General features: G+C 44.3%; 1 protein-coding gene across 1 annotated transcript; it reads left to right on the forward strand.

Annotated features, from left to right (window-relative positions):
- The first annotated feature begins 8,679 nt into the window (after nt 1–8,679).
- Nucleotides 8,680–20,069, forward strand: LOC134573714 (indolethylamine N-methyltransferase-like). The gene is made up of 3 exons (XM_063433492.1): nt 8,680–8,827; nt 9,215–9,422; nt 19,952–20,069. The coding sequence occupies exons 1-3, from the start codon at nt 8,680–8,682 to the stop codon at nt 20,067–20,069; spliced, it is 474 nt and encodes a 157-aa protein (XP_063289562.1).
- Nucleotides 20,070–20,806: the final 737 nt, after the last annotated feature.

Consider the following 20,806-nt stretch of genomic DNA (forward strand, 5'->3'; position numbering starts at 1 on the left):
ACACAGCACCCCACTCACATAGCACTCCACACACACACAGAGAACCCCACACTCACATAGCATTCCACACACACACAGCACCCCACACACACCGCACCCATACACACAAACACATACACTGCACCCCTCACTGTTGTGTGTGTGTATTCAGCCGTCTGTGTATGTATTCAGCCGTCTGTGTGTATGTTTGTGTATGTTTGTATTCAGCGGACTGTGTATGTATTCAGCACTCTCTATGTGTACTCAGCAGTCTGTGTGTGTGTGTGTGTGTCTATTCGTCAGTCTGTATGCGTGTATTCATCAGTCGTCGTGTGTATGCATTCAGCAGTCGGTGTGTGACTGCATTCGGCAGTCTGTGTGTATGTATTGAATGTATGCATTGCATTTGTTGGAGGTACTTCTAAATATAATCTTCGTTGTATCTATAATTTACATTTTTATTCCTGTAAGTTGTGTAGGCAGGGCCCCAGTGCACTGCTTTGCCCGGGGTCCCATAATGTTGTTAAGATGGCACTGGTGTCTGTCAGTGTGTGTGTGTGTCAGCAAGTGTGTCTGTCAAGTAAGTGTCTGTCAGTGAATGTGTGTGTGTGTGTGTCTGCCTGTCAGTGTGTGTGTGTATGTGTCTGCCTGTCAGTGAGTGTTTGTCAGGGTTTGTGTGTGTATGTTATTGAGAGTGAGGGCCAGTGTGTCTGTCAGCAGGGCCAGCCTTTGAGGTATGCAAGCTGTGGGGTCATGTAGGGCGCAATAACAACAGAGGCGCCCGGCGGCCAACACAGCTCACAAGTTTTGGACACCAGCATATTTAATTTAAACGATTCCCTGGTGGTCCATTGGTGCGCACCAGCAGTAGGTGCAGTCAGATCATATCCCTTGTGGTTCCGGTGCTCAGTTAGTGAGTCAGGGCACAGGCTCAGAGATTCTCAGCCTGCGCTCTAACAACATTGAAAGTCGAAGCCGCAAAGGAGTGGGTATGGCAAAGAGCTACTAATTAGCATAATATCAATATCCGTTATAAAACCAGGAAAAGGTGACCATGGATGGTGAGCTAATTCAGGGGTGCAATGGGCCACTTGACTGGATTTGCCCCCCTGGCCTGAGGCTGCCAGCCCTCCCCTGCACAGCCCTATGCTGCAAGAATCTGTACACAATTCCTAAAAGCTGAAAACATCCCAGGTCTTGCATGGCCAGCATACTCACTGGACATGTCACCCATTGAGCATGTTTGGGATGCTCTGGATCGGCATATATGACAGGTTCCAGGTCCTGCCAATATCCAGCAACTTCGCACAGCCATTGAAGAGGAGTGGACCAACATTCCACAGGCCACAATCAACAACCTGATCCACTCTATGTGAAGGAGATGTGTTGCACTGTGTGAGGCAAATGGTGGTCACACCAGATACTGACTGGTTTTTGGAACCGCCCCCCCACCCCCGAATCCTCCATTACAGCAAAACTGCACATTTTAGAGTGGCCTTTTATTGAGGCCAGCCTAAAGCACACTTGTGCAATAAACTTTGTTATTAGCAATAATCAGCATGGTTTTATGAAACATAGGTCATGTCAAACTAACCTTATTGCATTCTACGAAGAAGTAAGTAGAAGTATAGATCAGGGTGTTGCAGTGGATGTGATCTACTTGGATTTTGCCAAGGCATTTGATACGGATCCTCACAATAGGTTAGTCTTCAAACTAAAAGAAATTGGTCTAGATAAATATTCTTGTTCTTGGGTTGAACATTGGCTTAAGGATAGAGTACAACGAGTTGTAATTAATGGTAAATTTTCAGGCTGGACAAAAGTGGTACCGTATTTTTGGCTCCATAAGACGCACCTCACCATAAGACGCACCTAGTTTTTAGAGGAAGAATCCCAGAAAAAAAATATTCTGAACAAACTGTCCCATAGTGTTTCTTACTATGGGACAGTTTGTTCAGAATATTTTTTTCTCCTCTCTCCCATAGTCTTCATCCACCCCCTCCCCATAGTCTTCATCCACCCCCTCCCCATAGTCTTCATCCCCCCCTCCCCATAGTCTTCATCCACCCCCTCCCCATAGTCTTCATCCCCCCCTCCCCATAGTCTTCATCCCCCTCCCCATAGTCTTCATCCCCCCCTCCCCATAGTCTTCATCCCCCTCCCTATAGTCTTCATCCCCCTCCCCATAGTCTTCACCCCCCCTCCCCATAGTCTTCATCCACCCCCTCCCCATAGTTTTTATCCACCCCCTACCCATAGTCTTCATCCACCCCCTCCCCATAGTCTTCATCCCCCCCATCCCCATAGTCTTCATCCCCCCTCCCCATAGTCTTCATCCCCCCTCCACATAGTCTTCATCCCCCCCTCCCCATAGTCTTCATCCCCCCCTCCCCATAGTCTTCATCCCCCCCTCCCCATAGTCTTCATCCCCCCCCATAGTCTTCTCTTCTCTCCCATATTCTCCTCTCCCATACTGTCCCCCTCCCCTTGTCCCATAAATTACTTACCTGTCTTGTAGCGTTGGCCGGCAGCACAGGGCGCACCGCGGTACTGGAACTTCAATTACAGGTTCCGGTTTCCGGCGGGACTGAAAGGAAGTGTGCACACTGAGCTGAGTGCGCACTTCCTTTCAGTCCCGCCGGAAACCGGAACCTGAAATTGAAGTTCCAGTACCGCGGTGCGCCCTGTGCTGCCGGCCAACGCTACAAGACAGGTAAGTAAAGCTTCATATTCGCTCCATAAGACGCACAGACATTTCCCCTCACTTTTGAGGGGAAAAAAGTGCGTCTTATGGAGCGAAAAATACGGTAAGTGGTGTCCCTCAGGGTTCTGTTTTGGGACCACTTCTATTTAACATATTTATAAATGATCTTGAAATAGGCATTGAAAGCCATGTATCAGTGTTTGCAGATGACACAAAACTTTGTAAAGTAATAAAATGTGAGCAGGATATTGCTTCGCTGCAGAGGGATTTGGATAGATTGGGGGACTGGGCACTAAAATGGCAGATGAAATTTAATGTAGAGAAATGCAAAGTTATGCACTTCGGGGTTAAGAATGCACAAGCAACTTACACACTAAATGGTAGTGAATTATGAATAACCACACATGAGAAGGATTTGGGAATTGTTATAGACAACAAATTAGGCAGCAATATGCAATGTCAATCTGCAGGTTTTGTCATGTATAAATAGGGGCATAAATTTGCGGGATAAAAATATAATTTTGCCTCTTTATAAATCGCTGGTAAGACCACACCTTGAATATGCTGTGCAATTTTGGGCGCCTGTTCGGAAGAAAGATATCATGGCACTAGAAAAAGTCCAGAGACCAGCTACAAAATTGATAAAAGGAATGGAGCATTTTAGTTATGAAGAAAGGTTAAAAAAATGAAATCTGTTTAGTTTGGATAAACAGTGTCTGAGAGGGGATATGATAACTTTATACAAATATATTCGGGGCCAGTACAAACCTTTATCTGGAAATCTATTCATAAACAGGGCTATACATAGGACACGAGGCCACATTTAGGCTGGAAGAAAGGAGATTTTATCTAAGGCAAAGAAAAGGTTTTTATACAGTAAGAGCAATAAAGATATGGAATTCTCTGCCTGAAGAGGTGGTTTTGTCAGAGTCACTACAGATGTTTAAACTGCAATTGGATAAATACTTACAAAAACATAACATACAGGGATATCATTTCTAATTAGTGGGGTAATAGCTTCTTGATCCAAGGAGACATCTGACTGCTATTTTGGGGTCAAGAAGGAATTTTTTCCTAGTTTGTGGCAAAATTGGAAGCGCTTCAGACTAGGTTTTTTTTGCCTTCTTTTGGATCAACAGCAACAACATACGGGAGGAAGGCTGAACTTGATGGACGCAAGTCTCTTTTCAGCTATGTAACTATGTAACTATGTAACTATGTAACTATTAACAATGAAAATGTCATCCAGAACTTACATTTGTTAATTATTAAAAGTTTTTTTTTTTTTATTCATATTAAATTATGTTTCAGATATAAATATTTGATATAAAATGAAAGCCCTGTTTCCCCTGAACAAAAAAAAATATATAATAAGTGTGGGTGTACCTAGTATGAAAGAGGTGAATTATGGTTCAACAGACATATAGCTCAAATTCCCAGTTTTGTTTTTTTATTACAACTTGTACAACTGACTCCGTCCTTAAGGGTTTAACACTTACCTCTTTTCAGTGTCAACGTCCCTCTGTGCTTGCTCCATCTCTGCCTCCACTTGGGGAGAAACTAATGCGGATCTGCGGCAATCGCCACACGTTCATTAGTCCTTTCCTATAGGATAGCATGGATTCAGTGCTTTCCTATAGGGTTTTTCTAGATACTAAATGTCTTCACGCACAGTTAGACTCAGTGAAACTCCATGAGGCACCTTTAGTGGTTGCATGGTAGACAGTCATTAGAGTCAGGCTTAACCCTTAAATCTAAACATTGTAGTTTCTGCAATGTTAACCTTAACATTGCAGGGTTAAGGGGACCAGGACACTGCATGCAGACCACTTCAATGAGATGAAGTTGTCTGGGTGCCTATAGTGTCCCTTTATGCTTCTAATTTTTATTTTAAGTTCAACATGCTTGTCGCGGCCACCCCAATGGGAAGAGGGGTTTTGCTGCCAGAGGTGTTCTTTTCTTCATAAGGTGAAGGGATGCAGCAGTGTAGAGCAGGAACAGCTCTTAAAAGAGCTAATGATATAGCACTCCAGGCAGTAGGGAGACAGCTATTATAGCTTTCTTCCACAAACATGAGACAAGGCTCTATGCTGTGGGACAACTGGTTTAATGGGAGTCACACACAGCCTTTATGTGAGTCCTCATGCAAGGGATTTCCTGAAACATATTCCAGGGGCATTCCCCACTGGACCTGAGAGGAGACTGCAGTAACGTACACAACTTAATTGCATTAACTCTCAGGTCCAGGACATACACATCAATTAAAACCCCAAAACATGCATTTACGAATGAGGTATCCCCTCAAGTCCTATATCACCTGGTAGCCTGGATCTGAGCACCCAACATATCCCGAAAGCGGTAAGATCCTACAAACTCAGCCGAAGTGCCGCAGGGGTAAAGTTTAGACCGATCTCGCACGAGATGTCTGCCCAAAAGAATTCTATGAAATTAGGCTGAGCGGTTGGTCTCTTTCGGGGGTACGAAATATAATCAAAATACGGAATGAAACTGTTTATATGTATGCTTGACTGGTATCTCTCATTCGGGAGTGCACTCCCACCGAACCCTGTGCTTCCTAGTCGAATTAGCCGAACATAGGTGGATGTGGAAAGTTCATCGGTGTTCGGGCGGCACTGGCGGATCCAGAGTCTTATCTCGGGAGGGGCACTCATAGATTATTTAAAGAAACAATACAGGCACAATAACCACTACAGCTCTCTGTAGTGGTTTTGGTGCCAGGAGTGCCTCCCAGAGTAAGTAGTCAAACTGTTTAAGAACAGTTTGACAATTTACCTGGGGTCTGCTAGGATAGGGGCTGTAGTAGGGGATAGGACCTCTAGTAATGTGTGTGTGTGTGTGTGAGGCACTGAGTGTGTGAGGGATGCAGGGTGGGCATGGGAGGCAGTGTGTGAGGGGTGCAGAGTGTGTGTGTGGATGGGAGGCAGTGCATGTGGGACAGTGTGTGTATGGGGGTGCAGTGGGAGCACCGTGTGCATGGGAGTGCAGTGTGTATATGTAGGGTGCTGTGGGAGCACTGTGTGTGTATAGGCCCAGTGTGTGTATGAGGATGTAGTGGGGGCAGTGTGTGTATGGGAGTGCAGTTGGGGAAGTTGGGGGGAAGTTGGGGGGTGCAGTGTTTGTGTGGGGGAGCACTGTGTGTATGGGGGTGCAGTGTGTGTGTGTGGGGGAGATGTGTGTGGGGGTGCAGCGTTTGTGTGGGAGGGATACGTGTGTGGGGGTGCAGTGTTTGTTTGGGGAGCACTGTGTGTATGGGGGAGCAGTGTGTGTGTGTGGGGGGTGCAGTGTGTGTGGGGTGCAGTGTTTGTATGGGGAGCACTGTGTGTATGGGGGTGCAGTGTGTGTGTGTGTGGGAGATGTGTGTGGTGGTTCAGCGTTTGTGTGGGGGGATAAGTGTGTGGGGGTGCAGTGTTTGTATGGGGAGCACTGTGTGTATGGGGGAGCAGTGTGTGTGGGAGCATTGTGTGTGTGTGGGGTGCAGTGTGTATGGAGGAGAAGTGTGTGTGTGGGGGTGCAGTGTGTGTGTGGGGTGCAGTGTTTGTATGAGGAGCACTGTGTGTATGAGGGTGCAGTGTGTGTGTGTGGGGGTGCAGTGTTTGCACCCCCCACACACTGCACCCACACACATACACTGCTCCCCCATACACACAGTGCTCCTCATACAGTGTGTGTGTGTGTGGGGTGCAGTGCGTGTGTGTGTGGGGGGTGCAGTGTTCTGTGGGGTGCAGTGTGTGTGGAGGTCAAGTGTGTGTGTGTGTGGGGGGGGTGCAGTGTGTGTGTGTGGGGATGAAGTGTTTGTATGGGAGCACTGTGTGTGTGGGGGGTGCAGTGTGTGTGGAGGATAAGTCTGTGTGTATGGGGGGCTGTGGGGGAAGTGTGTGTGTAGTTGGAGGGGGCAGAGCAAAACAAATGTATTTTTTTTTAAATTAAAAATACATTAATTTATATTATTTAAAATCCCTGGTGGTCCTCGTTGTGACTCCCTGGCGGTTCTAGTGGGAGTGAACTCTAACCTGCAGCTCAGGCTAGAGTTCACTCTCGCGAGAACGGAGCGTTGCCGTGGTAACCGCGGCAACACTCCGTGCTCACGAGAGGAGACCTGGCGGAGCTCAGCTGCAGGAAAGAGCTCCCGGGTCTCCTCTCCCTCCTCCCTCCCTGCCGGCCGCCAGCAATGTGCCTGCGGACCGGGGAGGGAGATCTTTGATCTCCGTGAAGGCACTTAGCAGGGCCGGCGCTTGGATAGCACCGGCCCTGCAGGAGAGAGCATCGGATCTCAGGGGGGGCAATTGCCCCGTTGCCCCCCCCCCCTGGATCCGCCACTGTCGGGCGGTCGAGTGTCCGATTTGAGTTCCACACTCTCGACGACTACACACCGCTTGATAGGTGTTCTTTGCTCAAGATGGCCACCACTACGTATTCGCATGCCGAACGGCGACCACCCAGCCAACCGTTTAGAATGTTTGCGGTTTAGGAGTGTTACTGAGGTGCGAACAGGGGTGACAGAGGTTAATAAGCAGCACACTCCGCATAAGAGTGGTCTAGTTATTCAGGAGATTGTTTGGTAGATAAACAGAATAATGATAAAACGAAGGAGAATGCAATGTCCTGCACACATAGGAGAATGAAACAAAGTAATTATAATCCAGGGACAGGATGATCTGTCACAATGCTAAATTTATGAAAATCATAACACAATCAACAGGAAAACAAATATTCTGACTTGTTGCAAGATAAATATGATTCCCAGGCACCTAAAAAATACTTGCAAGGCTGACTACACATGATTTGCTAATATAAAATATGCATATTATAGTCATTTCAGCCACATGAATGTATTTTAATAATACACGAAACCTACTGGAATGTATGTAGTTATGCATTATTTATGGGAACTGATAATTTAAACAATCTGCAGAGCTGGATATCACAGACAAGACTGAGACTGAAGAGGAACGAGTCAGGTAAGGAACATTAATACAATACACTCACACTCTTACGGAATGCACAGGGTGTCAAAGTGTTTGGTGAATATGAGATTGTTACACTGTATGCATTCCACAATAGTTATTATTCCAAGCTTAGTGAATAACCCTGCAGGTTATATTTAATGCTTAATATCTTATTTAGCATCTTTATCCAGGACACATTACATATATAATAAATTATCACATGATCATATAGTAAATATATAAATAAGTTATAATACAGTCCTTACATTGTAAAACAGGAAATCATCAAATAAGTTAAGGTAACATAGAATAACAGAATTGTATGTATTTATCACTATCAAACGATGGAGATACAGCTGTGCTTTATTCACTAAACACTTAACTGTGATTAATTGAAACACCTAATTACAAGTAAACAGAAAACCTAGAGAGCTACCCTGGAACCAGAGGCGTAACTAGAAAACACGGGGCCCAGGTGCGAAAATTGTCGTAGTCCCTATACATCTACCGTCCCCCTCACCTACGTTCCTCCCTCCCCCTACACATGCAAACAGATACATATGCAGACACACACAGACACACACATACATACACACACAGAGTCACATACATACAGACACAGATAAACATATACACACATACATACAGACAGACAGACTATTAAAGCGCTGACCGGGCCCCCTGGAAAAACATAGCATCGGGAGGCTCTAACAACCTTGGCCACCCGATGGGCCCCTTCAATGTGGCCCCGACGGTTACAAGCTCGGGCCAGGGCTGCATTACTTAGCCGACGGAACTCACAGGGGTCCGCAGGGCGGCTGGGCCCCCTGGAGTGATGGGCCTGGTCGCAGCTGCGACCCCTGTGACCGCGGTAGTTCCGCCACTTCCTGGAACTAGAAACACACAGAAACATATTGCAGGAAATATCAGTATTTATTACAAGAAATATTACATATTATATGAGTATGAATAGTCGTCAATTTTCTTTTTCTTTGCTAGTAAATTGATATCTGAAAATAAAAACTTGAGATGGAAGGAATAGAACATAAACATTATCACGATGAAGAGTTTGATCATCATTTGGTTATAGAAACATATGTTGGTCATGATAAGACGGATTCCAAAGAGGAACTGTTGAAAATCCCACTGCAAAAAATATTTCAGTTATTGTCCTCAGGTATGTTCATGTCCAATTCCTTTTAACGCTCATGTCAGTATCTACATTTGTCAGCTTCAACTGTATTTAAAAAGCTCTGTCACTTGTAGGCTCTTTGTATTTCCTTAAATATTTCTCATGGTGATATGTTAGCTTGCATTATAGTGCCCGTAGGAGAGTTGGGAGGGAGATATCCATTTCTAATGCTCTTGCCCTGCACTGACACCTGCTGGTCTTAAGTTCTTGATTAATTAAGCCACTAGTGGGCTCTGTTAATTTTTGTATTATTCTACATGTGTGATTACATAAAATGGAATGGTAAGGGAGATACTTTGAGCACAGTGAAATAAAATATGCATTTGATGTGAATCATTCGAGAAGTAATCTTTTTCCATTGTGTTCCTCTAGGTACCGTGAAAGGAGAAACTCTGATAGATCTCACCGTGGCTCCAACCTTCAGTCATTTAATGATTGTGGCTGATTTCTTTAAGGAGATCTTCATATTAGACTCATCAGACAGTACGCTAAAGGAAACTGAAAAATGGTTAAATAAGGAGCCAGGAGCTGTAAACTGGTCTCAGGCAGCTCATATTTCATGTGAACTTAAGGGTGTCAGGTAAGTCTCCAATTTAAATGGACATTATAGTCACCCAGGCTAATTAATCCTCATTGAAGTGGTCTGGGTGCAGTGGGTGCCCTGTCCGGTTAACCCTGCATTGAAAAACATTGCCTTTTTGAAGTGACAATCAAATAACATAGAAGTCCATAGGAAAGCATTGAAGTCAATGCTTTCCTATGGGGAAGCTTGAATGCATTTGCATGTGCATTAGGTACCCGATGCTCCTTTGCGAGGAACATTAAATTGGACTAATGCAGTGGAGGCCATGCCTCCTCAATGATGCCATAGGAGGGGGAGAGGTGAGTTGTGTAGAGGGAAATAGGTAAGCAAAACTTAGATTTTCTGAATTTTTATGGCAAATGGGAGGGCCTTATTAAAACCTAGGACAGGTACAGGTTTGTATTCTTTACGCTATCATTTTTCTTTAAGTAACATATTACCTGTTAACCAACGCCAGCACGACCGCTAGTTGAATAAAGCAGTTGCCTATGTGAGGCACAAAGTCCAGGTGACTGGAGGAGTACCATGGACTGCCATAGAGGGACTTTTGTAACTCTTCCTGGTCTGACATGAAGTGGTCACCAAAAGCACCAAACAGCTTCCTGTCATCATGTTGCTACCTCTCCTCTAGTTAAAAAATACAATTTCTTTATGGTACATGGTAGATCCCCATCTATTACAGGATTACAACACCTTTGATACATTGCTAGCCCTGAGGAATACTCCATTAAAAATAAATAAATACTTAGTAGATCTAGCCCAAAGAAAATATGCATATAATTTATTTTGCATGTTTTCTTTGGGGTATATACAAGCTCTATTCCCCTCCTGGAGCCCCACCCCCACCCCCACCCCCAACCTTTCTATGGCTTATCATTCACAGACTTCTCAATGAGTGGTATTACAGCTCATTGAAAAGTCTTTGCAAGACAGGTGGGCTGGGAAAATTGCTGCCTCTTGGGTTTTGCACCACTGAGCTAAACAACCTCTACCACTTCAGCTGTATGTCCATTCCATGCATCCACTATCCTCTCAGTAAAGTAATACTTCCTGATATTATTTTCAAACCTTTGCCCCTCTAATTTAAGACTTAGTGTTGTCGCGAACCCAAAATTTTCGGTTCGCGAACGGCGAACGCGAACTTCCTCAAATGTTCGCGAACCGGCGAACCGCGTGAACCGCCATTGACTTCAATGGGCAGGCGAATTTTAAAACCAACAGGGACTCTTTCTGGCCACAAAAGTGATGGAAAAGTTGTTTCAAGGGGACTAACACCTGGACTGTGGCATGCCGGAGGGGGATCCATAGCAAAACTCCCATGGAAAATTACACAGTTGATGCAGAGTCTGCTTTCTTTAAAATCTAAAGCTTAAGCTATTGTTAAAACAGATATGAGTGGTGGCACTGACTGTGCAAATGGGCAAGGCATCCAACCTGACACAGAAGCTGGCAGGCAGGCAACTGCTCTTCTATTACAGTGAAAAAAAATGATTTCTTTAAAATCTAAAGCTTAAGCTATTGTTAAAACAGATATGAGTGGTGGCACTGACTGTGCAAATGGGTAAGGCATCCAACCTGACACAGAAGCTGGCAGGCAGGCAACTGCTCTTCAATTACAGTGAAAAAAAATGATTTCTTTAAAATCTAAAGCTTAAGCTATTGTTAAAACAGATATGAGTGGTGGCACTGGGCAAGTAGGCACAGTATCCAATGTGAACCTCACACAGAAGCTGGCAGGCAGGCACCTGCAATTACATTACACAGGAAAAAAAAAAAAAAGCAGCCTGATGTTATAGCCCTAAAAAGGGCTTTTTGGGGTGCTGTCCTTACAGCAGAGATCAGATGAGTCCTTCAGGATTGTAGTGGACACTGAATACCCTAGCCTAGCTATCAATTTCCCTATCTAGTCAGCAGCAGCTAAACTTTCCCTCCTCTCACTAAGCATGCAGCTTCAGAATGAATCGAAAATGGATGCTGGGAGGGAGGTTGGAGGGTGTGGAAGGGAGGGAGTGCTGCTGATTGGCTGGAATGTGTCTGCTGACCGAGAGGCACAGGGTCAAAGTTTGCCCAATGATGACGAATAGGGGGCGGATCGAACCGCCCATGTGTTCGCCCGCGGCGGCGAACGCGAACACGCTAAGTTCGCCGGGAACTGTTCGCCGGCGGACAGTTCGGTACATCACTATTAAGACTATGTCCTCTTGTTGTGGTAGTTTTTCTTCTTTTAAATATAGTCTCCTCCTTTACTGTGTTGATTCCCTTTATGTATTTAAATGTTTCTATCATATTCCCCCTGTCTCGTCTTTCCTCCAAGCTATACATGTTAAGTTTCTTTGACCTTTCTTTGTACGTTTTGTCCTATTTTTATACATCCAAAATCAAGATCATACAATAATTATACAGTAGTTAAACTTATTGTCATACTCTGTCTTGGGTAATTAAGTGTGTGTGCTTTTTCTTCAAATCTATGTTGTCTACTATGTCTATGTTATCCCCCCATCGTCCTCCCCCATAAATTTGTTCCATTTGTCCCATGCAGAGCGAAAAATTCTGTTGTTTTTGGACAAGGCGTGTATAAGTTCTTCCATTTGTTTTATTTGTTCCACCCTGTGAATCCATTCCCATAAAGAAGGGGAACTTGCCTTCTTCCAACATTTAGGGATCAGTTGGTTAGCAGCTGTGAGTAGATGGGCCAGTAAGGCGTTTGTGTGTTTGTGTATGTCTGGAATAGGTAGTAAGAAGAGCACATATTCTGGTGACAGTGGCACCGATACTCCCGTTATCAGTTTGATTACAATGGTTATTCTACGCCAAAATGGACTTAATTGTGAGCATTCCCACCAGATGTGGGAAGGGTTTGCGTCTGGTTGGTGGCATCTCCAGCATATGTGTTGTGTGTTAGGAAAGAGTTTGCGTAGTTTAGCCTGAGTGTAGTGCGTTTGTGCAAGTGGTTTATAGTTGCTTTCCTGTGTGGCAATGCAAATTAAGGATATGTTTGTTTAAAGATTTGTCACCATTGTAGGGGTGTAATCCCTAAGTTTAGTTCATGTGCCCATCTTTCCGTGAATTTGGGAAGGGTTTGTGTCTCTATCGGTGCTAGTAATTTGTACATTGTTGAGAGTAATTTGGTTTTAAGAGGATGAGAGGAACATAGTTTCTCAAATCTTGTAAGCTGCCTCGCCCCGGATGGTAGTTATTGCCTAGACTGTATGAAGTGGGTCAGTTGGTTATATTGTATATAATGTGTCCCTCCGTGACTCTGGTTGGTTCTGTCAGTTGTTTTAGTTTGTTCCCTTGAACCACATCTACAATTGTGTAGTGGTTTGCGTATTTGAGGTTTGTAGAAATCTTCCCTCGAGTCCCGGTTCGAATAAGGGGTTGTGTATTGGATAACATGGGGAGGGAAAGTGAGAGATATCTGGGTGTTTGCGTTTCAATGTGGCTGCTATTGTCGGGTGATGTCTATGTTTGAGTAGATGGTGAGTGCTTTCGTGCAATGGTGTAGACTAAAGGGGAGTTTTGAGGAAAGCGTTCTCTATTGCTCGCCATTGTTGTAATGAGAGGGGATTTGTCCATTTATATATTCTTGTGAAATGTGCGGCTCTGTGATATCTGTCCAGGTCTGGAAGTCCTAGCCCGCCCTCCTCTCGGGACCTAGTCAGGAGCGAGTATGCTAGCCTTGAGTGTTTTTGTGACCACACAAAGGTAGATATGGTTTTGCTGGTGTCTACAAATAAATTTTTGGGGATGTGTACAGGTAACGTTCGGAGAGTGTATAGCAGGTGGGGGAGCACGTTCATTTTGATAATGTTTAGTCTGCAGAACCAACCAAATCCAGGTTTGTTCCATTTGTTTAGGTCTTTCGTTATTTTGGTTAGTATGCTGGGGAAGTATAAATGATTCAGGTCGTGGGGGAGATGTACTCCTAAGTATTTAATAGATGTGTTTGACCAACTAAAATCAAATAGTTTTTTAATGTGGTTAGTTAGATGTCGGGACGTGTGTAGTGATAGGATTTCGCACTTAGTGAGATTTGCCTTTGTCTGCCTCCCTTTAAGTCATCAGAAATAATCACCCCTAAATCCCTTTCCTCAGATGTTGAGGTTAGGACTCTATCAAATATTCTGTACTCTGCCCTTGGGTTTTTACGTCCAAGATGCATTATCTTGCACTTATCCACATTAAATGTCAGTTGCCACAACTCTGACCATTTTTCTAGTTTACCTAAATCATTTGCCATTTGGCATATCCCTCCTGGAACATTGTCAGGGTACCTGTAGTCTCTACCTCTGATAAGAGGAGAGACTTAGACGTTTTCCCATTCAGAAGGGCTGTTTCCTCCGTTCCTCGCGGTTCCTCTGGTCGGTTACACGCCGGCCGCGAGGGATCCACGCCCTTTTATGACGTGACGCTCAGTAGCCGACGTCATGACGCCAAGCCTGCTCGACCTGTCACTCAAACCCTGAACACGAACCAGGACTCGTCGGGGGTGTGATTACCTCCTAGAACCGGGGTATTTAATAGAGCTTCCCGCATTTGCTCATTGCCCTGTCATGGTTCTAGCCAGTCTAGTCACTCAGTGCTCTTGTATGTCTATTGTCTCTTTGGTTCTGACCCGGCTTGTCTGTATTACTCTGCTTATCTCTGTTATCCTTTGACCCGGCTTGTCTCTCGCTTACCTGTCTTCTCGTTCCCTCTACCTCGGCTTGTCTCTGACCATTCTCTACTTACTCCTTACGTTAAGTCCGGCCATTCTAAGGTCCGGTATACGTACCTACTACACTTTGTACTCTGCGTGTTGGATCCCTGTCCCGATCCTGGCATTACGACAGGGCCAATGGATCCTGCAGGTACAAGTAGTCAGCTTGGTCCTTCCGATCCTAGGTTTGACGCCATGGAACATAGAATGGATCAGATGGCCTTAGCGCTACAGGCGTTATTATCTCGTCCTAATAATCCACCAGAAGAGATGCGTAATAATTCTATCTCTCCTGTAAGTTCAGGTTTAGAGGTAGCCACTGTAGGTGCCTCCTCCCGTATTACCCCACCTGTACGTTATGGTGGTTCTCCTGAGAAGTGTCGAGGTTTTTTAAACCAAATCAGTATCCACTTCGAATTACAACCCCGTTCCTATCCTACAGATAGGGCGAAGGTCGGATTTATTATCACCTTACTCGTTGAGAGAGCTCTGAGATGGGCCAATCCATTGTGGGAGAACGATAACCCGTTAGTATATAATTATAATGCCTTTGTAGCTGCTTTTAGAAGAACTTTTGACCCTCCTGGTAGAAAGGTCAATGCAGCCAGATTACTGTTGCGCCTTAGACAAGATAACCGAACACTTGTGGATTATGCACTAGAGTTCAGATCCTTGGCGGCAGAAGTTAAGTGGAAAGAACAGGCTTATATAGACGTATTTTTAAACGGATTATCAGATGTAATACTTGATGAGGTTGCTACTAGAGAGCTTCCTGAGAATTTGGAGGATTTAATTTCTTTTATCTCTCGCATTGATGAACGCTTAAGAGAGAGGCAGAACACTCGAGATAGAACCTGTAGACCTTCCTTCAGACTAGCTCCCTCATTTCTAAGTCCTGAGACCAAAACCTTACCTTTTCCAGAACCTATGCAGATAGGCAATACTCATCTCTCAGAAGAGGAGAGACAGTACAGGAGAAGGGAGGGGCTGTGTATGTACTGTGGAGTCAGAGGTCACTTACGCCTAAATTGTCCTAATCGATCGGGAAACGCTCGCACCTAAGTTTCTCTAGAGGACAGGCCTTGGGTGTTTCTATTTTGTCCTCTACTCATAATTATAAAGATCATAGGCTTCTGCTACCCGTTTCCTTAACTTGGGAGAGGGGAGTAGTAGAGACTGTGGCATTGATAGATTCCAGAGCTGCTGAGAGCTTTATCGACCAAGTTTTTGTCACTAAACACACTATTCCATCTCAGTTAAGGGAGACGCCCTTGGCCGTTGAGGCCATAGATGGTAGACCTTTAGTTGAGCCTGTGATTTTTCGTGAAACCATACCCGTTAACTTAACTGTTGGTATTTTACACGAGGAAGACATATCTCTGTTACTCATTTCATCTCCTTCTGTTCCCATAGTCCTGGGGTATTCTTGGTTAAAGAGACATAACCCTATTATTGATTGGGAATTAGGGGAGATAATCTCATGGGGTCAGAATTGTCAGGAGAAGTGTTTACAGAAAGTCTCACCGCTTTGCATAGTTAATACATCCACTCAGTCTACCGACTCTACAGAAGTACAAATACCGCCACTGTACCTGGACTTAAAGGCGGTATTTGACAAAAAGAAGGCCGATACTTTACCTCCACACAGGACCTTTGATTGTAAGATTAATCTACTCCCTGGTACTATGCATCCCAGGGGCAATGTATACCCTTTGTCTACTAAAGAGAACTTAGTCCTAGAGGAGTATATTCGTGAAAATCTAGACAAAGGATTCATTAGGAGATCTTCCTCCCCTGCCGGGGCTGGGTTTTTTTTTGTTAAAAAGAAGGATGGTACGCTGAGACCTTGCATAGACTACCGAGGTTTGAACAAAATAACCGTTAGAAATGCCTACCCGATTCCTTTGATTACCGAGCTCTTTGATCGTTTAAAGGGTTCCAAGATTTTCACCAAGTTAGATCTCAGAGGGGCATATAACTTGGTGAGGATTCAGCAGGGCCACGAGTGGATGACGGCGTTCAACACTCGATATGGGCACTACGAGTATACCGTAATGCCTTTTGGTCTCTGCAATGCGCCGGCAGTATTTCAGGACTTGATCAATGAAGTTCTTAGGGAATTTCAACATGACTGTGTTATTGTATACCTGGATGATATACTTATACATTCTAGGGACATTGAGACTCACCACAGACAAGTCAGAAGGGTTTTGCGCAAACTTCTTCAACATGGCTTGTACTGCAAACTGGAGAAATGTAGTTTTGATCAGTCTCAGACAAACTTTCTTGGTTATGTGATTTCTGGGGAAGGGTTTAAGATGGATCCGGATAAACTCCAGTCCATTTTAGACTGGCCCTTACCTAAGGGTCTCAAGGCCATTCAGAGGTTTATTGGATTCTCCAATTATTATAGGCGCTTCATTAAGGGTTACTCGTCAATTATTGCTCCTATCACCAATATGACCAGACAGGGGGCTGACACTAAGAATTGGTCTACTGAAGCACTTCTTGCTTTCAAAACTCTCAAATAACTTTTTGCTTCCGCACCAATTTTAGTTCACCCTGATACTACTCTGCCTTTCCTACTCGAAGTAGACGCCTCAGAGACGGGTGTAGGCGCTATCCTGTCCCAAAGGTTAGGTGTGGATAAACCATTACATCCATGTGGTTTTTTTTCCAAGAAGCTATCTGGCCCGGAGAGCAGATATGACATTGGCGACAGGGAACTGCTGGCAGTTATCATGGCTTTAAAGGAGTGGAGACATTTGTTGGAGGGGACCTTGCATCCTGTTACTATTTTGACGGACCACAAGAACTTGTCCTATATTGGGGAGGCCAAGCGATTGTCCTCCAGGCAAGCTCGTTGGTCTTTATTTCTCACCCATTTCAATTACGTACTCACTTATAAACCTGGTTCTAAGAATTCTAAAGCCGATGCTTTGTCTCGCCAATATGAACCTTCTACTGTATCTGAGCCAGTGTTATCCTCTATAGTTCCCAAGTGCAATATTATCGCCAACACAAGTCTTAAAATTCATTCTCCACTGCTTGACCAAATCATGAAGTTGCAACATCTGGCACCTGGGCAGACTCCTGTGGCAAGACACTTCGTTCCTCCTGAACTCCAACGGGAGCTCTTACAGTGTTTTCACGAGAGTAAGGTGGCAGGGCATCCTGGCATTCGCAAGACATATTCCTTAATCTCTAAAGATTTCTGGTGGCCTTCTTTACGAAAGGATATTAAGGATTTCATTGCAGTGTGTGAGATCTGTACTAAGACTAAGCAACCTCATACTCTTCCATGTGGTCTATTACAGCCCTTGGGCATTCCAGAGAGACCATGGTCCTGTTTGGCCATGGACTTTATTGTTGATTTGCCTATTTCTAAAAGACAGACTGTTATTCTCACTGTAGTCGATAGGTTTACTAAGATGGCTCATTTTGTGCCTTTACCTAAACTTCCGACTTCTCCTGAATTGCCGGAAATATTCGCTAAAGACATTTTTCGTTTACATGGGATACCTTCTGAAATTATTTCCGATAGAGGTTCCCAATTTGTTTCACGTTTCTGGAGATCCTTCTGTTCTCAATTAGGCATCAAATTGAATTTTTCTTCTGCTTATCACCCTCAGTCTAACGGAGCTGCTGAACGTACCAATCAAAAAATTGAACAATATTTGCGTTGTTTTGTTTCCGAACATCAGGACGATTGGGTCGGTTTGATTCCTTGGGCAGAGTTCGCACACAATAATCTTGTTTGTGATTCCACTCGCTCTAGCCCCTTTTTCATGAATTATGGCTTTCATCCTTCCATTCTTCCCTCGGTCTCTCCTTCCCAAGGGGTACCGTCGGTTGATGTTCATGTTGCCAATCTGAGGAAGTTGTGGGATCAGACTCGACAAATTCTCCTACATAATTCCATGTTGTTCAAGAAACACGCTGATAAACGCAGAAGGGCGGCTCCTGTTTTTGTTCCTGGTGATAGGGTATGGTTGAGTACAAAAAACATTCGTTTAAAGGTTCCTTCTATGAAATTCGCTCCTCGTTACATTGGTCCTTACAGGGTCCTGACTCGTATTAACCCGGTTGCGTATCGCCTAGTACTTCCATCTGCCTTACGCATCCCTAATTCTTTTCATGTTTCCTTGCTGAAACCGTTAATTTGCAACAGATTTTCCTCCACTGTTTCCTCCCCTCGCTCTGTTCAGGTTGAGGGTCAGGAGGAATACGAGATCAACTCCATCATCGATTCTCGAATTTCTCAAGGGAGGTTACAGTATCTTGTCGACTGGAAGGGATATGGCCCTGAGGAGAGGACTTGGGTACCTCAGGAGGATGTACATGCTCCTCGCCTCCGCAGGGCTTTTCACTCCCGCTTTCCATCTCGTCCCGGTTGCTTCCGCCCGGTGGGCGTTTCTGAGAGGGGGGTACTGTCAGGGTACCTGTAGTCTCTACCTCTGATAAGAGGAGAGACTTAGACATTTTCCCGTTCAGAAGGGCTGTTTCCTCCATTCCTCGCGGTTCCTCCGGTCGGTTACACGCCGGCCGCGAGGGATCCACGCCCTTTTATGATGTGACGCTCAGTAGCCGACGTCATGATGCCAAGCCTGCTCGACCTGTCACTCAAACCCTGAACACGAACCAGGACTCGTCGGGGGTGTGATTACCTCCTAGAACCGGGGTATTTAATAGAGCTTCCCGCATTTGCTCATTGCCCTGTCGTGGTTCTAGCCAGTCTAGTCACTCAGTGCTCTTGTATGTCTATTGTCTCTTTGGTTCTGACCCGGCTTGTTTGTATTACTCTGCTTATCTCTGTTATCCTTTGACCCGGCTTGTCTCTCGCTTACCTGTCTTCTCGTTCCCTCGACCTCGGCATGTCTCTGACCATTCTCTACTTACTCCTTACGTTAAGTCCGGCCATTCTAAGGTCCGGTATACGTACCTACTACACTTTGTACTCTGCGTGTTGGATCCCTGTCCCGATCCTGACAAACATCAACCCTGTTACATATCTTAGTATATAATCAGCAAAAAGACATACCTTACCATCAAGACCTTCTGCAATACCACTAATAAAAATATTAAAGAGAATGGGTCCAAGTACAGATCCATGAGGTACCCCACTGGTGACAAGCCCAAGCTTCGAATATACTCCATTGACTACAACCCTCTGTTGCCTGTCACTCAGCCACTGCCTAACCCATTCCACAATATTGGAATCCAAACTCAAAGATTGCAGTTTATTGATAAGCCTTCAATGTGCAACAGTGTCAAACGCCTTACTGAAATCTAGGTAAGCAATGTCTTCTGCACCACCCTGATCTATTGACATCAGCACTTTTGTAAAATAAGAAACAGAGGTGATATCATTCACACATAAAACACAATTCAGTAAGCATAAGTGCATTATGTGTTTAGAGTGTTACTTTAATGCTCACATGGTTATTTTCTAAGCTGTAAATTCCCATGAATTCAAAAGTAAATTTACATGTTTAAGCTAAAAGGTAGTATTGAAAAATAGCTGTTGTGGAGAATTTTTCCAGCGTGGGATAGGCATAAGCTATCCTAACTATAAGATAAGGCCAGGGACTAATGAAAGTATTTAGAAATATTGGGCAGACTAGATGGGCCGAATGGTTCTTATCTGCCGTCACATTCTATGTTTCTATGTTTCTATGGATATTTTGAACCTAAATTAAAAATTTGAATTCACTTTCATTTTCCAAAAAGCTAGAAAAATCATCAAGGCCCTTCACAGACTTGCATAAATGTAATATTGCAAAAGACAAACAACATATTTACAATTTTTTGATCTTTCCTCTTACAGTTTGCCTATTAAGACTCAGCTTCTCACCAACGTGGAGAAAGGCAAGGGAATTGCACTGGATCTTAAATTTGTTTCAGGAGCTCAGGAGGAGCAGCACAGGAGCAGTTTTGCAAGGTAACTTATTAATTATGACCTTTTTTTCACCCAATAAACAAAAAATAAACACATTTATAAAAAGCATTAAAGGAATACTACACTCAGGGAGTTCTGGGTCCCACATTCCTTATGTGCACATATATTATTATTATTATTATTATTATTACTTCTATTTATATTGCGCTTTACTACATTATCAAAGGAGGAGATTTAACAATAAATGAGACAATTACAAAAACTTACAGGAACGATAGGTTGAAGAGGGCCCTGCTAAAACAAGCTTACAGTCTATAGGAGGTGGGCGTAAAACACAGCAGGACAGGAGGTAGCAATCAAACAAGGTGGAGTGAAGCAGAGCTGTGGCGAGATATAGCAATGTGGTGAGATATATGTGTGAACCTGCGGGCTACCTGTTACTGCAGGGGGGCCCAGCACACTCTATCCTCACTTCCCAACTGCTCTGCTCTTCTCGAAGTCTCGCAAGCCACTTGGAGTTCTTCCATGGCAATGATCTGATGACCGCGGGGCTTGTTACTTCCACCCTGCAGTAACATTTATTACACACTACATTTATAACACTAAATTTTACATTTTGCAAAACATTTACACAAACTACATCCTTCCACAAACACACACTCTGCAGTCACTAAACACAAACTACATCTGTACACAGACACACACTCTGCATTCATGTGTGTGTTTAGTGAATGCTGTCTGTGTGTGTAAGAATGTAGTTTGTGTTTAGTATCTGCAGAGTGT

This window comes from Pelobates fuscus, chromosome 9 (genome assembly GCF_036172605.1).
Source record: "Pelobates fuscus isolate aPelFus1 chromosome 9, aPelFus1.pri, whole genome shotgun sequence".
NCBI classification, from domain to species: Eukaryota; Metazoa; Chordata; class Amphibia; order Anura; family Pelobatidae; genus Pelobates; species Pelobates fuscus.

Bases quoted from the DNA above. Each gene is read 5' to 3' on its own strand.
- LOC134573714 (XM_063433492.1), top strand. From the start codon at position 8,680: ATGGAAGGAATAGAACATAAACATTATCACGATGAAGAGTTTGATCAT. The intron at 8,828-9,214 runs GTATGTTCATGT...GTGTTCCTCTAG, and splicing joins ATTTCAGTTATTGTCCTCAG to GTACCGTGAAAGGAGAAACT. The intron at 9,423-19,951 runs GTAAGTCTCCAA...TTCCTCTTACAG, and splicing joins TGTGAACTTAAGGGTGTCAG to TTTGCCTATTAAGACTCAGC.